Here is a 21,585-nt window from a genome sequence, read left to right as displayed (position 1 = left end):
TCGACGTTGTCGTCGCGTTTGTGCGCGACGCAGTGCAGAGCCATCGAGCCCTCGGCGTTGGTGTAATTGGGATCGGCGCCCTGCGCCAGCAGTAGGTCCACGGTCGTCCTGTTGCGCCAGTTGACGGCCACGTGCAGCGCCGTGTTGCCCCGGTCGTTGCGGGCGTTGACGTCCAGCTCCAGTCCCGCGTCCTGGCAAAGCCGCAAGAAGCGCAGCGTCAGGCCGTACTCGTCGCAGGGCCTCGCGCCGATCAGATGCAGAGGCGTCGATCTGTCGCGGCTGCGGGCCATCGGATCAGCGCGGCCCATCTTTATCAGCAATTCAATGATCTTCAAGCGGTTGTTCTTCGCGATCCGGATTCCCACCGAGTCTCTCTCGGGATCGTGGCGTCGGTCGAGAGCGTAGTGCAGTGCCGTCACCCCCTCTCCGTTGGCCACGTCGGGACTGGCGCCTCTCCACAGCAGATACCTGATCAAGTTCGGCTGCATTCGGTTGATGGCGAAATGCAGCGGCGTGTTGCCCATGTTGTCCTGCGCGTTGACGAATACCGGACGACCCATTTCGTCGGAGGTCTCGAACAGCAGCTTCAACAGGTACACGGTTTTCTTCCAGCTCCGCGACGCGTCGCTCTTGCAGACGATGTGCAGAGGCGTGAGACCCTCGCTGTCCGCGTAGTTCGGATCGGCGCCTGCTCTCAGCAGCATCGCGATCAACGCGCTCCGATGATGGTTGCCCTCCACGGCGTAGTGCAGCGGTGTTCTGCTCTGATAGTCCTGCACGTTGCAGTGCAGTATCTGGCGATTTTGGTAGCAGCAATCGAAAAATAGCTGCAGCATGTCGGTTCCGTCCTCTCCGTTATCGCAGATCAAGTGCAGCGGAGTCAATTGGTACGAGTTGATGATATTCGGATCAGCCCCTCTTCTCAGGAGGGCTCGAGCGGACGTTCGGCAGCCGGAGAGCACGGCATGGTGCAGCGGCGTGTTGCCCTCGTTATCCAGTAGGTTTATCCCCACCCACAGACGCATACCCGCGCAGATGTCGAAAAATCTCTCCGCGAAGTCGTCGTTGCTGCCTCTGTGGCAAATGGTGTGCAGAGCAGTCAGTCCCTCCCGATTGGCCAAGTTCGGATCGGCGCCTCGCATCAGCAGCAACGCGGCTATGTTCAGTCTGCGCGCTTTCAGGCTCGTTTGTAGCGGCCTGTCGCCGGCTTTGTTGTTGTCGGGATAATTCGGCGTCCGCCAGAGCTCGATGAAACGCAGCACGGCGTACTCGTAGTTCGATGCGCACGCCGCGTAGAAATGCGACAGGCCGGCGTCGTTCGTGTAATTCAGATCGAATCTATCGTAAATCGTAAACAGCTCGCGGGCGCAGTTGAGTCGACCCTGCGCAACGGCGTAATGCAGCGGCGTGCTGCGATCCAGGCAGGGCTCGCCGTACTCGTCGATCTCGGGCTCGTCTCTGTAACCGGTGCGAGCCACGCACCTGATAAATTGCACTCCTATGATGACGTCTTCTCGGACGTGGTCGTGATCGTGGTGGAAAACAATGGCATCGCGGAGAAGAAGCTCGATCTCGTCGTGTCGCAGAAGGTTTTTTAGATTCAGCGGACGGGGCCCCTCCCAGTCTCTGATTACGGCATAGAGTTTCCAGAGAAATCCGTATCGCTCGTGTTGGATATTCCAATCCATGCTGTCTCGTATTCTCTTCAATCTTTCCACTTCGTGGAGGTTATCCAAAATTGCATCGTTGCAATCACACATGCTTATAATTTACGAAAAAACTTTTTTTTTCACTTTCTGTTACACTCACTTTTAACTGTCTACGTCACAATTTATATTGAAATATAAAACACAGTGCTCGAACCAACACGAGGCGATGGAAAGGCAGACGCACAGACACGCACATGGTCGAGAAAAAGAAAAAAAAGATGCAACCCGACACCTACGCCTACAGTGTTAGACTATATACTTTCACGATTGGCTGAGCGAGCACATGGTCGTAAAAGAGACAAGGATGCATGACTCTTAGCTACGCCGACGCCTCAAGCGTTGGGTCACTTTCACCGTTGCGTGTGTAACTATGCGTTGGACTGCTGTTCCGTTACTGCGGGGTCCGATGCATTCCAAGTCGATCAATACACCCATTATTATAGTTATGAGCACAATGTTTCGGAGTCGATGCGCGGTACACTGAGAGAAGAATTTCTTAACAGTTAAAAACGATCTTTACAATTAGAATATCCCATATAGGTATATTCTAACTATTAAGATATTTCTTAACTATTAAGATATTTCTTAACTGTTAAGATATCTCTTAACTATTAAGAAATTCTTATCTCAGTGTATGTACGTGTACCGAGCACATGGCCGATCGCATCAATCGCAGTCGCGGCCGAGCGATCTGATTTTCATTGTTTTTACGTGTTTGTAGGACGATATAAATGTTAAAAATTATTGCTATTTTATGAATATTTTATAAAAAGTTGATCAAATATTAACATTTCATTTTTGTACAATGCATGAAATAAACAACAAAGCTTGATAAAATATATTTATAAAGAAGCAATAATGTTTAAAATTAATATCGTTTAAAAACGTATAAAAATCGTACAAAACATTCATAAAGTTTCAGTTTTTTCCTTTACGTATAAAGGAGAAAGTAATGCATACGAATCAAAAAAAAGTGAAAGTCGAATCGTGCTCTAGTCACGCCATCCACGCAGAGTATAGATACAGCGAGCGAGTTGACTCGTATAATACGGCCGCAGCCAGTCGCAGAGCTAGCGCGAGAGGCTTCTGTATTTATCTTGGTGGAAAAATAATGATAATAATAAAAAGAAATTGAAAGATATAGCCGTTGCCGAAACACGCATCTGGGACTCGGAGTTCCAGCGCGTTCGGCTTTAATGCGTGGCAGCGCGCGGCTCCCAAAGTATACCATCTACATTATACCTTTGCGCCTCTCCCGGGCTCGTGTTTTCTAATTTTTATCTGCTCGTGGTATAGTAAGTATACACGTACGATGTGTATACGCTTCGGGATAATATAACACACGAGCGCGCGCGCGCGCACTACTACAAAGTTCCAAAAGTTTAACGGTTGGAGCTGTTACGTGCGCGCGAGCATTATCGTATAATATCGCCCACTATGCACTGGCCGAGCTTTTATCATATACGTACACGCGCGCGGATGTACTCCGCGAACACATAAGGATTAATAATAAAACGGGAAATATATAATACGTTTTGCGGATGCGGATTTAATCGCCAACATTTTATTCTCGTCGGTAGTGTATGCTCGTGCAGCGTTCGGAGTGGAAGGGACAGAAATTGAACTCTGTATAATATATATGCGTGACTATTACACATCGGCGCAGAGTGTATACGTGTGTGCATTACGCCGAGTGCTGCTGGAAGCTGCCGCATCGAGAGAAAGAGAGAGAGCTCGAGCTAGCTATACATAAAACGAGTACGACACGTATACATTTCGTCCGTAGCTCTCTTATATACTCCGCGCTACTACTGTATAGCGCTGCTACGCATACAGTGCCATATACACACACGAGAAACCAGAAAAAGAGCCCGAGCTCCAAAGTTTTACGAGAGTTTCGTGGTGTGCTCCCAGCGTATGTATATGCACACGTATAAGCACGAAGAAGCGCCGCATGTGTAGAGTGCGCACACGCGTCAGAGCCTCGGCTATATATATGGGCCAAAAGGTACGTCTGTTTTCATGCGGAGCTTTACGACCTACCTTTACTTTATCAAGCGGGCTCGTCAGCGAGAGAGAAAGAGAGAGAGAGAGGGATGAGATTATACGAATAACGCATTTAAGGGCGCGCGCGCGGACGATATGGCTTTTCCCGCAGTTCGTAAATCTCCTTCAATTGGTGCGTATATTATACATGCGAATTATGAAGTACAACTGCTCTGGCTTTTCGAGCCGAATTTACTGAGAAGGTGTACGCGGAACGTACTTGCGATGATTGAAGCGAGGCAGAAAACTTTTCGAAAAGTATACCGTATTAAATACTCCATAGCGTACTCGTGGATAGTGTGCGTGCGCATACGACGTAGTCCACAGATTTTTAAACGCGGCGCGAGTGTCGATCAGTATCATCTTAAAAACAAATTTAATTTTTGAAACAATCGATCGTTGGATCATAACGACAAGAAGTAGATCGATTTGTAAAATTATTTTGATACAGCAAGCCACCAAATATAGCGTTACATTGAACAAACACCTCGTATGCGAAAGTCCGTGGACGCCGTCGTATGTAAAGGCAAAGTTTGTTGCACAGGTATATATATCGAGCAAGCTCGCGCAAAGCGTTAATTTTTTGAACTTCGTACAACGTGCAGGTTCATTCACGTGTGCGAAAGCTCGTATATTGTAAAATGGCTCTGAAAAAAAAGGAAGAGTTAGGTGAAAAAAAAAGAATAAAATAAGGTGAAAAAGGGAAGAACGTATATGGAAAAATCCGCTGACACGTTAATTTTCCGTAAACTGTTATTTAAATTTTTTACATATATAATTGAAACTTAACTTGTAACAAATTTAGAGTTCGAGTTAGAACTTTTGAAAATTTTTACAATTTGATAATAGTTTTCGCGAGTTTCGCGAAAACAGTAATAAAACAGGCATTTCATAGCCTGTTTTATTACTGAACCAAGCTATTGCGCTACTATTCATTCCATCGGCATGTATTTTTGTCACTGTTCCTTATGACAAATGATCACAATAAAGGAGGAGGAGGAGGAGGACAGCAATAGCTTCTGAAAAAAATAGACTTTGACACGAGTTAAATATTAAGGAGTTGGCAGATTTTCCCATATATGAGCAATTCTCTAAATGAAACGCATTTTTGGAGGTAGAATCGCGACAAATTTTTTTTTCAACCTACGCGGATACGGACCCCCGGGAAATGTTTTTGGGGGTCTTAGGAACATGTAATCACGTAGGAACCATTGAAATTTCAATAGTGCTTACTTTTATAGCTACTTTTGTGATTTAGAGGACGAAAAATCATGTTTTCTCGTAAATGCGGCTAGTTACTCGATTTCCAAGTCGTTGAAAAAGTATCAAAACTCATCTGAAAAATTTAACTGACTACTGTAATCGATAGGAAATTTCCTCAGCTTTCCGATGGTGCTATTCGATTTTCCGAAATAATCAATTTTTACCGCAAAAATCGCCATCATACATTGAGGGCTAAATATGTCGAAAAATTCAGTACGTAAAAAGTGAACTTTTTGGATAATTGTTGATTTTTCCTTGTGAAAATGAAATTTATCGAAAAATCTGACTACCCCATGAGAAAGCCGAGAAAATTTTCTATCGAAAGCATATCTTCATTTATTTTCTGAGTCGAATTACAATGTTATACATGGCAATTCTTTTCACGTTGTTCGCTGTTTTGTGTTTCTGAGCTGATTCAGCGCGGTCGCGAGGTTTTCGGCTCGCTACAGTCAAAACTAGCTCGTAATTCCACTGAAAAAATAAATGAAGATATGCTTTCGATAGGAAATTTCCTCAGCTTTCTCATAGCGTAGTCAGATTTTTCGATAAATTTCATTTTCACGAGGAAAAATCGAAATTAAACCTCAAAGATCACTTTTTCCGTACCGAGTTTTTCGAGATATTTAGCTTGGCATGTTTGATGGCGACTTTCTCGGTGAGTGTGTGACTTATCGGAAAATCTGACACCACCATTGGAAAGCTGAGAAAATTTCCTATCGAACACAGCAGTCAGTTATTTTTTTTAGATGAGTTTTGATACTTTTTCAGCGACTTAGAAATTGAGTAATTATCCGTATTTACAAGAAAACATGATTTTTCGTCCTCTAAATCACAAAAGTAGCTATAAAAGTAAGCACTATTGAAATTTCAATGGTTCCTACGTGGTTACATGTTCCTAGGACCCCCAAAAACATTTCCCGGGGGTCCGTATCCGCGAAGATTGAAAAAAAAATTTGCCGCGATTCTACCTCCAAAAATGCGTTTCATTTAGAGAATTGCTCATATAAGAGACGTCGTTTTCTAAGCGAGGGGTGTGCTGAGCGTGGATTTTCGTACGCCAAGCTGAGATCCTTAAAAAGTTAAGTGCTCATCAAAGTTTAATGGCAGCCATATAGTCGATAATTAATTCTCTATTGACGTTCGGCAATGTCGATGCCTTTTAATCACAAAATAATAAAATATGATCGCGATAAAAGTACCTTTCTTGCGCTCGAAATTCAGAAAAGTCGATCGACTTTGTGTGTCAATTTGTGTTTGTTCGAACGAATGCGTGAATAAATTTCAATACATTCGAGCGAGTCAGCCGCACGCGCGTATTTATAGGCTCGATCGTGCCCAGCAGGTATAATCTTCTTACAAATACGACTTGGGAACGATGATGGATCGCCGCACACGTGTATGTACTCGAAGTACGCCGAGTCAATCAGTTTTAACTCCAAGCGAGAGACTCGCGTATTATATATATGGACCGTCTGCACACGAGCCTCGAGCGCGTACCGTCTTTTGGACAAAGTTACACCTCTTGCAGGGTGACGTACTATATAAGGTGTAAGAGTGCGCTCACGTATATACTACGTACGCCTCTTTTATCTCTTTTCCGGCGATGACAAGGGGCGCGCGCGTTCGTTCGAGCGAGCACCGGGCTCCGAAAAAAAAAAGAAGAGGCGAAGAAGAAGTGGCGCGGAGAGGAGGAGAGAAAAATGTTCGGCGAATGGACTCAGCCGAGCGTAAATTTCCTCACTCGTTACATTTATGTATCGCGTGTGCTCTATGTGCGTTATACAGCGCACCTCGGCCATCTATGCTACACACGGTGCACGAGTTTCCTTTTGATGTTGAGATAGCAACACCGACGTTATATCTCTTTCGTTCCCGAATTTCCCTCGCGAATTATAACAGCGAGAGAGATGAATTTAATACATTTCGTCGCACGTCATTTACCAACATTCAACGACTAATACCAACGTGTCAATTTCAAAAATACAATCAAGTCATAGCATTTTTAAGAGTTGAGATAATTATTTTGTAAAATTATCGACTCTCCGATTCAACTTCAATTTCTAATATCACATCTGTAATGCCATTATGTACTGTATTGATACGATTTTAGAGTAATATTTCTCTTTCCTATAACTGTTTTTTTCATATATTAATAAGCAAATAGGTGCCTGGATGAATGACATTTTCATTGCAATCACAACGTAGGTATAATGACACGCAAATGCCTACACATATCGCAATACACTACTACGCATAGTGAGTCAACGGTGGAGGGGGAAAGTATCGCTGTGAAGCTATCGCAATCGTGGGATCCCCTCGCTCGCGAGGGGCTAGATTCCTGCTGTAAGCAAGTGTTTACAAATTGGCGAATTCGAGGTACAGCAGTGTTAGCATCTCGAGGCATTTAACCTTAAATATTTAAAATCTCAAAATTCGCATTGAAAGTACGTAATTTGAATAAATCCTAGGAGCGTGAGATTTTTCATGAGCTTTTTGACTTCAATGAACCTTTCTGTACTCACACGAGAATACCATGTAATTTTTGAAAATCTTTCTCACAAATACCCCTCAATTCTATGGAATACAATAAAATATTTCAAAATGTTACCAATTTGATGAATTTATTTTTCCAAGTATCAATGTTGAACCAATTTTTCAAACTGTCAATTGTCAATTAAACCTTTCCCTAATTACCTTGAAAACCTAGTAGATTATTATCCTAGTAGAAATCCTGGCCGTGAAGCAATACTTATTCACTCACAACTAAATTCAGTTTACGCAGAAAATTCAGTAGTATTTAGTAGATAAAAAAAAGTCAATAAAAAAAGTAGTGAGACTTCAGATCATACAGAAAAAAATTACCAGCCTCTTTTAAGCTTATTTTTTGATTAAAAGGAACAAGAATCATTTTTCTTTGATATTCTTTTTCACCTCTGCGTTCGAGGGCATAAATTGCATAGAAAATTCGGTGTTTTTTTCTGCATTGTTGCGGTGCGACAGCAAAAAATCGCTAGGCATAAATCACGTACTCGAGGACGCTTTTCAATTTGTTCAACCGATAATACAAATTGCCACGATCGGCAATTTTTCGTGCAGCTGCGTGGATCAATGTAACATTTTCGAAAACCCCGAGATTCTTTAGTAACTATTATGCGCCAAACTCACGCTGCCACCGTGCACAAGCGCCGAACGAAGTTACAGTTTGATCTTGTAATCGAAAGTTACGCGTTACGTGTTTTCCTCCTCCTCCTCTCTCTCTCTCTCTCTCTCTCTTTCCGTCCCACTCCCCGCAGCCAAAGTGGTATACGCTGCGATAAAGTTGTTATTTGCTACCGACACCGTACGCCTCGAGTGCCGTTAACAAAATCACGCGCACGACTAGCAACAGCTATACACACTTCTCCTTCGACTCTCTTTATTAGATTTATTTATTTTCTTTTTTGCTAAGTTTCTCATTGGCAAGTGGTTTAAATAGAGAAAAAGCAAACAGAAATCGAAAAATTGGCCATTCTCTGATGGTGTAGAGTGCGCTCTTATCGGGCATAATACAACAAAGTCTCGGGTTCAATGAATCGGCATCCAACGTACACTCGACGGCACTCCAACATACACTTATGCACACGCTCTCGCGCGAGTATAAGCTGCTAGCCACGCGATTACGTGACCGTACATGAATGACGCGGCGTTAAAATTGTCAGCTCTACACCGCGAAAATTTCAGAGCACACCTTATCTACGTAAAATATCTATCTTATTTTTGATCTGAAACATCTGTCAAGGCGTTTGGTATGAGGGGCAAACTCATGAAAAACGAGCGCCCGTCTGCCCGAGCGAGCGTATAAAAAAATTTTCTCTCTCTCTCTCTCTCTCTCTCTCTCTTCGCAAACGAGTGCCTATGCATCCCAAGACTCCCAAGTTATGACAAACGGTTTCGCGGTGAGTCGACTAGCGCATAAGACTTGTGCATCGGGCTCGTACTTACAATTGTGTTATAGAGGATTCGTCGTGTTTTTTTATAAAATCTACATCCGTGTTTGGTTATGTTTTCAATTTTTAGTATCAGCTCGAGTGTGCAATAATCGGATTGTGCTCGTGTAATTGGTTGTGTTGCACTGTACACTAATACGAAACGAACGCGCGTCGCCCAAAACTGGGGCGAATTTTCATATTATCATATTTAAAGCGAGCAGTAACATGTTGATTGTTGTCTTAAAATTAAGGAACGATAAAAGTAAAAAGCTTCATTGAGATATTTCTTTAATTAATTCTAATAAAAATAACCTTTTTTTACACATTTTTTTTTAGCCCGAGTGCACGTGTGTAACACTGCAACAGTGCTCTCAAAAGCGGCACGCTTATTCAGCCTGTACATTCAAATTTGTGTAAAAATATAAATTCAAGTATCAATTATTACTTTTTTATTCGATAAAAATAGGCTTCTCGCTATTGTCCGTGCGACGACGACGAATGCGTAATATATTAAGCTCACTTTGATTCCCTTTTGCTTAGCCGACGTATATAACCATTAAATTTCTTTCGTTCATTGTAATATCTTGACAGTACGAGGGTAAGAGTAAAATGCCAATTAGTCAATTCAATTTTTTTAAATTTATTTATTTGAATGATATGGAACATCTGTAACATTCATTAACACCAGAAATGAGAAAAATACTAAAAATACATTCTTTACCATCGTAAATTTGGGCTTGCAGTCGCCAAGCAAATATACCGTAAATCTTTGTTCACGAGCTGATCAAAGATTTTTTCACAGCAGAGAATCGGTAGCTGGTAATGAGTGAGTTCCAAGAAAGATTCCAGTGCCCATCGTCGGCAAAATCGTCTCATTGTTATCTCGCACACGAACCTATCGAACACACCGCGACCTTCATATGAGATTTTCGACCATTGTTCCGAGCGCACCAAATTCAAGTAGTCCTCATATTTGAGTAGTTTTGCCGCTTTTTCGGGTTGTAACTGCACGAAGTCGTAGATCGACAGATTCGGACTCACCATCACCTGCTGTATATCAGAAAAGCAGTACCAGGATGTCCAACTAAGAACAAAATTTTCCGAATACGCGAACATTTGAAACTGAAGGAACACGTTCATAATTGTTATGACTTCACTTTGGTTCAATACGAGTCCTCTTTTTTCAAGGTGGTCGACTACGACCAAAGCGTCAGACGCTACTTGGAAATTACATAAACGCTTTCTTTTTTTGTAGCGGTTGAAACACTTTTTGAAGTTACTTTCAGTTGAAAAAACAGAGCTTGACAGTTCAGCGCCATGATCCACAAGTACATCGATCAAATGCGGCAAAAAATTCACTACAGCCACTTCCAGCGGTGTCCTATCCAACTTATCTCGAGCGTCGACCTGCACCAGTTGATTGACTTCCTTGTTGATCTCGAAAAACATCTTCAACAGATCACTGCCGTTGTCATTTTTGCAAATGATGTGCAGTGGAGTCGATCCCTCAGCGTTGGCCAAATTAGGGTCGGCGCCATGCCTCAGCAGCACCTCGGTTACCTTTTTATGTCCGTGATTCACAGCTAAGTGTAATGGCGTATCGCCTGTTTTCTCAACAATATTAGGATCCTGACCGAGCTTAAGAAATTCTTCAACGACGTCTTCACAGCCATACTTGCAGGCTATGTGAAAATGTGTGACGAGACGTTTATCTGTATAATTCACATCGAACCTGTCGTATATTTTGAATAGATCAGGAACGAGTTCCGAGAAGCCGCGTTTATCCGCCATATGCAGTGGTGTGTTGAAGTGCAATAATGGCTTGTTGTCTTTGTCAACTGTGGGCTTGTATTTGTAACCGGTCTTTATCACAAAGTCGACAAGTGCACATTTATTAGGATAATAGCCGTGAGTATATCGCCTCACGTCCATACTTAGAATCCAATCAATTTCGTTGCTTCGAAAGATATCTTGAAGATCTGGATATTGGCCCTCCCAGTCACAGACTAACCATTCAAGATGGCGGAAAAATTTCCGTGAATCCTCTCTCACATCCCGATGGAAATTTTCTCCCAAAAATTTCAATTCTTCCAAGCAGTTACGATGGTATTGAGCCATTGTTCAGCACACTCACATTAAAAACTTGTTTATAAAACACTTGACACGATAATCTGAATTGCTACGATCGGTGCGATCTTACTTTGTTCACGCTGCAACGTCGTAACGTGTACTGACCGGTGACTGTGTGCGAGTAAAGGCACGAGCTGATATAATGTTCGAGTCTTTGTTTGACCGCGCAACCGACGCAACGGCCGCGTGGAACACGTGAAGTGCGAGCGGGACAGTGATACATTATAGACGTTACATGGTCATTTGCGCAATAGTCGTCGTAGCAGAAACGAGCGGGCGTTGGGTACTCATAGAGTGCCGACCAATCGCAGTGTGTCGGTTTCTGCAGAGTTAACTTATAATAGAGTTTTCTTATAATTATCTGACGTAAAGGAGTTTCACTTAAAAAACAAAAGTCACCAAACCTTTTTTCCGACGATAGCTTTTCAAAAACGCCAACAGCAGCGGTGCAGTGCATCAGCCTTATCGTAGCGCAAAATATAGACGTGTCGCGCATCTTGCCGAACGATGTTCTCGCGCTTGTATAATACACACACCTCGCAGTGCGTACGACATCTTATAAACTTTGTTATTTAAAATATTCCATAGAAGTTGCGGCGCTCACCCAATATATACCATATAACAGCTTCGTCGAAAAAGGACGAGATATAGGCTGTATGCTGCCGCTGCTGCTGCCGTGAGAGCTGACACGCCGCATACGTATATGTACATACGCCGCAAGAATTTGCATGAATCGCTCGAGTTAGCGTCAGAACTCGAGTAGAGTGAGAGAAGATGCGAGCGATGTTTATTCAATATATGCCGCGTCGAGCGGCAGCGCGGCGTATCCGCCCGCGGGGCTCGCATCGAAAAATTCAATACTTCCTTCTTTTCTCAGCAACTTTATTTACTCTTCCTCCTTCCTCCTTTTTCTTTTTCTTCTTCGGCCCGCCATCCGTTCGTCCTCTGTACACCGTGTATTAAGCGAGGCGGACGCAATTTGCATAATTAATGACGATTTTGGAAAAATCGAACCCTTCGAGTCTCCCCGCCCTCCCCGTCTATCGGCGCGCAAACTTACATCGGCCGCAGTATACAATATATGTAGAGCGAGCGAGGGAGGGAGTGACGGCACTTGAGTGACACTACTCTCGAAGTATTACTAACAATCCCGAAATTCCATCGCGATCGAACGGCTTCGTGTGCGCGCACTACACACATACACACACACACATAGTACGATGGTTGCATCGAGCAGCGCAGCATCGCACATTCTCGGCTATCAAACTCCGGCGAAATTGCACAAGAGCCTGCGCCGAGGACGTGGCGGACATTTCGTGCTCGATCCGCGCACGGTCGAGCTTGCGCCCGAATAGGAGCAGCAGCTTTACGATATAAAGTCGACGCGCTGAATTTATAGTCTATTCCGGATATAGAGGATGTATATACGTATAGCGAGAGGGAGAGAGAGAGAGAGAGAGAGTAAGAAAAAAGAAAGACGCGCTGCGCCGTGTGCTATACGTATATACAGGTACATTTTCCCCCGCTTTCGACTCGACTTATACTTGATGACGCTTAAATTGCACGGCGAATAAAGTTCGGGCGCGCGTAAACGTACAAGCGGCATCTCGGCTCTCCGTGGAAACGAGAGTATTATACGGCTATGATTTTCTGCGGCAAAATCGCCTGGAAGGACATTTCTTTCTCTCCTTTTTTCTCTCTCTCTCTCTCTTTTGTTCCTTCATCTCCGAGATATACCTGCGTTTAAGCTTATAGCAGCAGCAGCACGCGGAGAGACGACGATCTTCAACGGTCTAATTTAAGCCCCCCACCTCGCACGCGAACGTATATATATATGAGCTCGAGAAAGCGAGCTTGAGGTAGGCGAAGTGCACAATAATCGTTTGGCATACCGCGCCACTACTACTACTACTACTACTTATGCCACTACTACTTATTCGCTCGCGGCGGCGGGGGCGGCGCGAAGCACAGGCACAAACGAGCAAATTGCATTCGAAAATGAAAAGCACTTACATCTAACTGCCAAGCGCCCCGACGTCGTCTCATCGTGCGCGCGTGGCGGCTCTTTACAAGCTTAGCAAGAGTGTATGCGTGTGGGTGCCATGTATGCCGCGCTAAGTGATAGAGGCCCGCGCTCGCGAAGACGCCTGCGCCACACGCCGCTCGTGAACACTTTGTATTACACGTATATATTATTATACGTTCAGACCCCCGCGTGCCGCGTATAATATTATAGATGTATAAAAAGGTACGTGTGCAGGGGGTACTTTGCCAAGAGGGGAGGAGGAAGAGCGAGGAAGACGTAACACACCGTGTCCTAATGCTCTGTTTTTTACACTCGCGTGTTTTCTCCTTTTCTTTCGGGAATAGACCGAGAGCGAGAGAGAAGCGCCCGCGTCGGCGATGTAAATAGCTCCGAGAGTGGTGCGCGCGTATTATACGCGAGGCAAAAAGAAAAAAATTGCTTTACAACGCGGACTTTTATGCACACGTGTGAAAGCGAGCAACTTCATTATTTCAAGGTGCGCATTATGTTACACGAGGGCGAGCGAGCCGCGTGCGTGGTTTGAACGAGCTTTTTTTTCTCTACTCTTCCTCGTCTCGCTTCTAAAGGATGCTCGGCTAAGATGTTTATTTTCCCCTATCCATTTTTTTCGCTCTCATTTCTCTCGTGTGTTTACAAAAGAATAAGTTCTTTGCATATAGAGTGCAAAAGTGGAACGTTTTTTTCTTCTTCTTTCATTATTGCCTCGGCGGCTCTCGGACTTCATTTAATTACTTGCGATGAATTCGAGCTTTTCTAAGTTTTCGTATGGATGTGTATTTGTATCAAAGGTACATATACAATCAGCGCTGCTCACTGCTCGAAGGTTTTCGCGCGCGCGCGCGCAGGGACTTCGGTCAACTCGGAGCGGTAATCTAGAAAGGGCATGAAAGTTTGTTAAACTGCGAACTTTTCGGTACAACGCAGAAATCGAAAAACTCGAGAGAGAGAGAGAGAGAGAGAGAGCGAGTCGCGATTTTCGATTTCCTAGGCAGCGAGAGGCACGCAAAACTTTTCCAACGGGCGTCGCGTCGCGCGCCGTACTGCACCCAGCTTTGAGTTTCCGAACAAAATAGCGCCACGCGCGCGCGCGCGTCGGGCTTTAAATCGAGAGCCTTTTTGAATTCCAAAAGCTTCGGCGTTCGTCTGCTTGTACCTGCACAGTCACACACACACACACTCTCTGGCAGGTATATTTTAGATTTAAGCAATTAAGTTACAAGTGCGCTGCGGGTAATTTGGAGGGGGGTAGGGTACCAAAGAAAACTCAGCGTCTTGTGTACGTATTATATACGAGCTTGCGGAAGAAATAAGTTTTAACGATCTCTCTCTCTCTCTCTCTCTCTCGCTCGTCGCACTTTTCAACAGGGCAAAATTTGAGATTTGGCGCGTCAGTATTTACCTTCGGTTGAACTTATACAACATTGATTTTCGGTCGCGGATTCAACGCAGATGCGCGAGCCAATCGTGGTATGAAAAAAAAATTAAGTTCCAGTTTCAAGCTCTGCACGAGCGCGTACATGCATCGCAGCTGAAATTGAATTAATAACTCCAGCGATTACTTCGATCTCTCTTTGGAGAATAAAATCGAGCGAGACGCGGGCATTGTCATGCCGCGCGAAATAGAACGAATCCTCGTCGACGTGAAAAATTATCGCTATTAGCACCGTTGCGCACGCGAGAGTCTCTTTGACGCCGCTCGCGTGTGATTGTGTAAATTTATAAAAAGTGCCACTACGCATGCAAATCGCGCGAGAGAGAGATAGAGATAGAAAAAAAAGAGGAAAAAAAAGTTTGCCTCGTCCCGCTACACCCATTAAACATCAAAACCAGTTATATGCGCGCTAGTCACAAAGCAGTCGTGTACGTACATGCGGGGGATAATGCTGTTCGCAGAGAGTAGTAGCAATTTACATCGCTCCCAGTAGACTTATTCCAGTGCAAAACTCTCTACTCTCGCTCGCCCGAAGATAAACCGTTTATTCATCGAGCATTTATGAGATTCGTGGGAAAAAAGCTCACACACACACCAGCTCGTGCGTTATAAATGAGGGATGTAGAACGGAAAAAAAATGGGGATGAATTTCAAATGGGGGGGAAATTCATTGAGGTTGAATTTTTGAAATGGAGAGAAAAGAGCGCGCTGGAAATTATCGAGAAAAATTCATTCGGAAGAAAAAACGCGCGGGGATTGACTGAAAGGGGCAAAAAGTGTCAACTAGTCCAGGGCAGTGCGCTCTGTATGCGATATACGTGTTCAGGAAAAAAAATAGCTACGGGGTGCTCTCTCTCTCTCTCTCTCTCGCTGCTGTCCCGCTGCCCTCGACGCGTCCGTTTTTATTATCTTTGCGATTCACGACGTTTGTGCGCAGATATTGAAATTTTGGGATGACAAAAAGAGAAGCATCGCGCGCGGGAAAGGAATAAAAAAAATTAAATTACGTCTCGTATAATCGCGCTCTGGAAGATTTTAATTGAATTTAATTAATTTTCTAAAGCTAGCTCATATACGCGGGCGGCGAAGTTTCATTTGAGGAACGAATTACAAGACTGCGCGCGCGCGCGCGGATAATTGTAAATGTTCTTTATTTATGAAGCTGTATCGCAGTGGTATACAGCGCGGCAATTTTCCGAAATTAAACTCTGGAAATATCAACTGACTCGCGGCGGTGAACGTCGCGCAAACGCGTCGCAGACGTTATTTTATACGACCGACTTATTTTTGTAAAAAAAAAATTTCGTACGTCGCACTCGATGGACACCGGCTGCTCTCAAAGAGTCCTAATGTGAAAAACTGCGCACCCTTTTACGAAAACTCGATTGAACGTCATTATCTGCTACAGTTCGTCGCTGAAAATTATTCAAACTCGTTCGGTCCCGAGGTACAAGCGAAAATTCACCGCCGCTCCGGTCACTCGACTAGTTCATGTTCAATTACACTAAATATTCTTGGCGCGGGCACTTGATCCTCAAAGCAAACAGGCTAGAGAGACCTCCCCGATGCAGATAGGAAGAGAGAGAGAGAGAGAGAGAGAGAGAGAGAGAGAGAGATGTAGCGGGCGATAGAGCGAGCGAATTTGAGCAAATTTATACAGTGTGGTTTTAACTCTTGCACGCGGGTGGGAAAGTCAAATATTACCTGCCGTTTTTCGGTGCAGGAATTAATTTTAAACATTTTCTTTTAATCCACCGAGGAGATAACCAACACCCGTTATGACAATACTATTTCGATGTTTGAATTGCCTGTTCTTTTTTTTTGTAGCGCCCACATTGTGCGACCGAGAAAGAGAGAGAGAGAGAAGAAGAATATCGCGGCCAATATGCGAGACGAAAACTCGTAAGACTTTTCATGAATATAGCTTTTATCACTTTCTCATCTCCCGCTATATAGCCGCCACTATATGTGGATTTTTTCAATAAAGGCATCGATCCCCCAACGCCGCGTGTACGTATGCAAGCGGCGTTTTTTAATATAATCATATTGCATTATCATCGAGATTTTATGCGACGACGCAGCGGCATCGCCACCGTCGCGAGACTTTGGATATTTCACTTTTCAATCTTGTATTTATAACTTTTCCTTTCTTTCTCTCTCTCGATACGCTCGAGATTGCAGCTCGGCACAGCTGTTCTCTCTCTCTCTCTCGCAGAAACTTTTCTCGTTCGTTTGTTTTTTTCATCTTACCCCTGATTATCGATATCAGAATTAACGAGGAGGATTTACATAACAACAACACACGTGCGTGTAACGCGCGAGAGAGATCCGTCCAATTATTATTTTCGCGTACGTGACGCGGCAGTCTGCACCCCGACGCGCGACAGTGACAAATATCTTTCCACGGGTCCTGTACCCCAAGAGTATAATATCTTACGCTCGTCGCGGATGAGGAAGAAGAAGAAGAAGGCGAAAAAAAGGCAAGAAAGATAGAATCGAAATTTTAACCGTACTCGAATTTTCCCGACTTTTCTCTCGGCTCCTTCTCTTCTTCTTCTTCTACTCTCTCGAGTGTCATACTTGTACTCCTTAACTATTTGCTCTCTCTCTCTCTCTCACCCCGTGTACGCTCTCGGCTTATTTCCATAAGGGAGATTAAAGCTTTATACCGCCTGCAGTTCTCCTCGCACGTCGACGCGTGGCACCGTTGCTACACGCGCGTAAATCCAATTTCATGGTGTCTTTCTCTCGCTCTCGTCGGGATTCATCTCACCGGTGCGAAAAACCGCAAAAGAGTTTAAGTTAACAAACGCTTGCTGCAACGGGTTTGCAGTTGTAATCATGCGCGCAATATTGATCTTACGTTACAATGATATTCTCGGTTGCACTTCGAACTGCGCGTTCGAGCACTTGCCTCGTTTGCTCGTATTTTCCGGAACGAATTCGCGAAGAAAAACAAGAATGATAATAAAATTATGAATTCACGGAATTTCGCTCGCGCAAGAACGAAACAGTTATATGGAAACAACGAAACAAAAAAAAAAAAGCTCGCCGAAACTTATGTTATAATCGTACCTGAGGGCCTCTACGAACGTGTACAAAAGCGCGCGAAAGAAAAAAAAAAGTACCAAGTTGGCCGTTCGTGCGTATAAATGCGTGCGCCGAGCTTGATACATTTTCCTGCATATATAATACGAGCAAGCGAGCATAACTGCGCGCGATCCCACGACGCAAAAAAAGGAGAGCACGAAAAAAAGAGAGAGAAGTGCGGTAAAAAGCAAAGTTTACGAGAGTTCTTGATAAGCTTCGCGCTTTAAACACATCCGACCAATCTTTCCTCGTCTCGCTCTCTCTTTCGTGCTCAACTTTCAGCAATTTTCCGTAAAGTGCCGTCACGTCAATCTGATCGTGCACGTAGTAAATTAATATCATAACGAAACTGCATCAAGCTGACGGTCTCGCGATACAGCTTATAGTTATTTTATGCGTTTTTATATTTAAATTAATCACGCGTAGAAAAATGATGTACGCGGAGAAAAAAAAACGTATCTGCGAGAAACGCTTAAGAAAGCGAATCACGACATTTTTTTATGTATCACGAGCTATTGTCCTCTCTCCACCTGTATACCTTCCTCGAGTATCTACGAGCAAATGCGGATTTCGTGTTCCGACTCTCGAATGGGCCTCTCTCTATTCTGCTGCTGCAGCGCATAACGTTTCTAGCTGTCTCACTTGAAATAATTTTATGCAAACTACGGCAAAAACGAAATATTCCTCCGCGCTGTATAAATAAATATAAGCCGAAATAGAAAGGGATGACGTGTATACAGAATTCTATGTAAATTTCAAGCGTCGTCGCCGGAGCTCCAAGTGTATCTCCGTGTTTATGTGCGTAGCTTGCTCTCTGTCTTTCTCGGTCAATGCCGTATATATATAAGATAAATACTAGATCTTTCTAAACGCGTCACGCGCGGCTTGGAATCTTTTATTTTTTAAATTTTCCGTTTTCTTTCGTTATAGAATATCATACATCGAAAAATTTGTATTGTTTACTGAGCAGATCAATAACGTAATCTCTTCAATATTATGAAATAGACACTGAATTTTGCTTGTGTTTAGTATCATGTTTGTAAATATTATCAAGTCTGAATAATTTGGTTTGACGAGTAAAATTAGTATAGAAAGTTTAGTCGCAAAGGAAATCCTGAGTGAGCAACATGGAATCGGGTGATACATTCAACTGTACCGTCAAGTAAATTTGACTTTATGAGAAGAAATATATGAAAATATCGTAGTGTATTACTTAATCTCTTGTATTTATTTCAGAGTAAAACAGGAGCGAAGCGATGTGTCGCTAAATGATAATGAATATTATCAAACAATTGACAAGGCCCCTGATGCACAAAACGTTGAATTTTTCCAATTTATGCATAGAAATTCAGTAAGAGTTGATAATTGTACCATCAGAGCTAATATTTATTAACAAAATTCCTCAAATGATTTGAATTTTATTTCAGATCCAAAGGCTTAAACAAGAATATGATGAAACAGCTGAACCTCATAAAGACATGGAAATAATTTTCGAGTGTAAAGATGTAAAGCCCGACACGGGTTTATTAGTACTTGAGAAAATGGAGGATTATTCTGAAAATCATTTGCAGAATATGATATTGAGCGACCAAACTCAAAAAACAATAAAAGTAGAAAAGATTGGGGTGTTAAAAGAAGAATTTTTTGGTGAAGAGGCAGAAAAATTGACTATGAATTCAGACTACAAACTCAGTAAGCAAAATGATAAGAGAAGAGTTGAAGAAACATCAATTTATAAACATAGACTCAAAACACCCATCGATCAAGTGAGCAGGAGTATCTCTTGTGATACATGTGGATTGAAATTTACAAAACAAAGTCATCTTAAACGTCACAACGACACAAAACATAGAGGTATAAGACATGCATGTAATGAGTGTGGAAACTCATTCACACAGAGACCTCATCTTAAAACCCACATTGAAACGGTGCACAATGGTGTTACACATGCATGTAATCAATGCGGAAGATCATATTCAAAAAAAAGTTATCTCAAAATCCATATCCATAAGGTGCATTTAGATATCACCTACGTATGTGATGTATGTAAGAAGAAATTTTCAGAGAAGAAAGCACTTAAAAGACACGCCGATTCGGCGCACAATGGTGTTTCACATGTATGTGATGTATGCGAAAAGAAATTTTCAGATAAGAGTAATCTTAAAAAGCATGTCGATTCGATGCACAATGGTATCATTCATGCATGTGATAAATGTGAAAAAAAATATAAATATCAAACTGATCTCTTAAGGCATGTTAATTCGTCGCATAATGATATCACCTATTCATGTAATAAGTGCGGAAAGTCCTTTACAAGAAAGAGTAATCTTAAAATGCACATCGATGTTGCGCATCACTGACCCATTATGATATTATATTATAAATGTAAAAAAAGTGTAAAAGAAGTATGTTCAATTGTATCAAGAAACCATGATATACAATATGGTAAATTTGTTGTGATGACTTAATTAATTAAGTTAATTTATTAATTATAAACCGAATTCTTAAAAAACCAATACATTTTTTTGAAAGAACCGTATTGCTTATTTTGAATCAATCTTTATATAATTAGTATCATAATTTACGTTTTCATAATATGCTTACATCTATGCTGAATCTCAAACTAATTCAACTAATTAAACTAATGCTATTCTAAGATTTGTTACACCCATATTATAAAAAGAGAAACTATTTAAGCAATTCTGAAATTTTTTTAGCAAAATAGGAGAAAAATTAAAGTTTAGGACGATCAATAATATAAAAAACTATTTTTTATAGCACGCGTGTACCGACCATTAGACGCTGTACTTGCAGGTGATTCTTTTTCGGAATGGCCCATATATTCATAGACTGGGCCCATAAGATTATGCAGTTTCAATATTATACGAGGTCAGGCCATTATACCTCGTGAAATTACCAAGATGATAGTCAACGAGTCGAGTGCCCCGTGACGCTCTATTAGAGTCGTGAATACATAAACCGGTAATACGTCGCTCGCCGTGTATATATACGCAGTTTTATGTATATCTCTTTATTCATCTCAAAGCTGTTGACTTTTTTATCGACGAATACAAAACGAAGATTATTGAATTTTCTTTGTTTTTCGGATACAATCGAGCGAAACGAGACGTAAAAGCAAGGTGAAAAATAAAAATAAAAAGAGAAAAGTAAGAGCTGTATATATATTGTATATATACACGTGCAACTTCAATCGCGCAGATGGAGCGAAACGTAATTGAACGGATAACGCCGGGGCGTGGGGGCCGCTGGAGCATCGTGAGACAATGAAGCTTCGCCTTTTTGCCCCCGCGCGCTCGATACGAATCTGCTGAATTGTATCAATAGATATCTACACGGTCAATTCAAATTCATTGTTCTCGCGCGCCCGTAATGAAAAAAAAAACTATCGATGCGAATCAAACATGAGAGTATTTCGTACACCTCGCTTGATTCTAAAATGTTTAAATCCCCGGTGGGAGAGAGAGATAGATAGCCGCGTATTTTTTTTTGCAGGTAGAAATCATCCGAATTTATGATGATAATAATAATTTAGCTGAGCGAAGCGAAGTCCTACTATTGTTAACTCAGGACGGCCTTGTAAACACGATACCTCAATAACCGTTCAACCGATTGGGTCCAAATTTTTATGGTACCTTTCTAGCGACCCGAAGATGTGCTGTATAAATTTTGGAATCGATACGATCATTTTTCACCCCTCTATCAACCCTTAAACTATTTACGTGATTCTCGCGTTATATTCATCAGAATTTTTGTATCAATATGTATCTGGAGGATTAAATAAATAAATAAATAAATAAAAATATAAATAAAAAATAAAAAAAATAAAAAAAAATAAAAAAAAATAAAAAAGAAATTTAATAAATAAATAATGCTCTAGAT

The 21,585-nt window shown here is 42.4% G+C and overlaps 2 protein-coding genes across 5 annotated transcripts in view; one reads left to right on the top strand and one right to left on the bottom strand.

The window, feature by feature from the left end:
• LOC106655832 (pleckstrin homology domain-containing family G member 5-like) overlaps positions 1–21,585 on the bottom strand; it is a 115,955-nt gene that overhangs the window by 36,878 nt on the left and 57,492 nt on the right. The gene's annotated exons all lie outside the window — the stretch shown is intronic.
• LOC106655839 (zinc finger and SCAN domain-containing protein 12-like) lies at positions 18,765–20,224 on the top strand. Its single transcript, XM_014376414.2, has 3 exons — positions 18,765–18,847; positions 18,922–19,036; positions 19,113–20,224. The coding sequence occupies exons 1-3, from the start codon at positions 18,813–18,815 to the stop codon at positions 20,043–20,045; spliced, it is 1,083 nt and encodes a 360-aa protein (XP_014231900.1). The 5' UTR covers positions 18,765–18,812; the 3' UTR covers positions 20,046–20,224.

Source organism: Trichogramma pretiosum, unplaced genomic scaffold (assembly GCF_000599845.2).
Source record: "Trichogramma pretiosum strain Unisexual culture from Peru unplaced genomic scaffold, Tpre_2.0 scaffold49, whole genome shotgun sequence".
Taxonomy (NCBI): Eukaryota; Metazoa; Arthropoda; class Insecta; order Hymenoptera; family Trichogrammatidae; genus Trichogramma; species Trichogramma pretiosum.
Note: the sequence above shows the minus strand (reverse complement) of the source record. Positions and strands in the feature narration are given on the sequence as shown.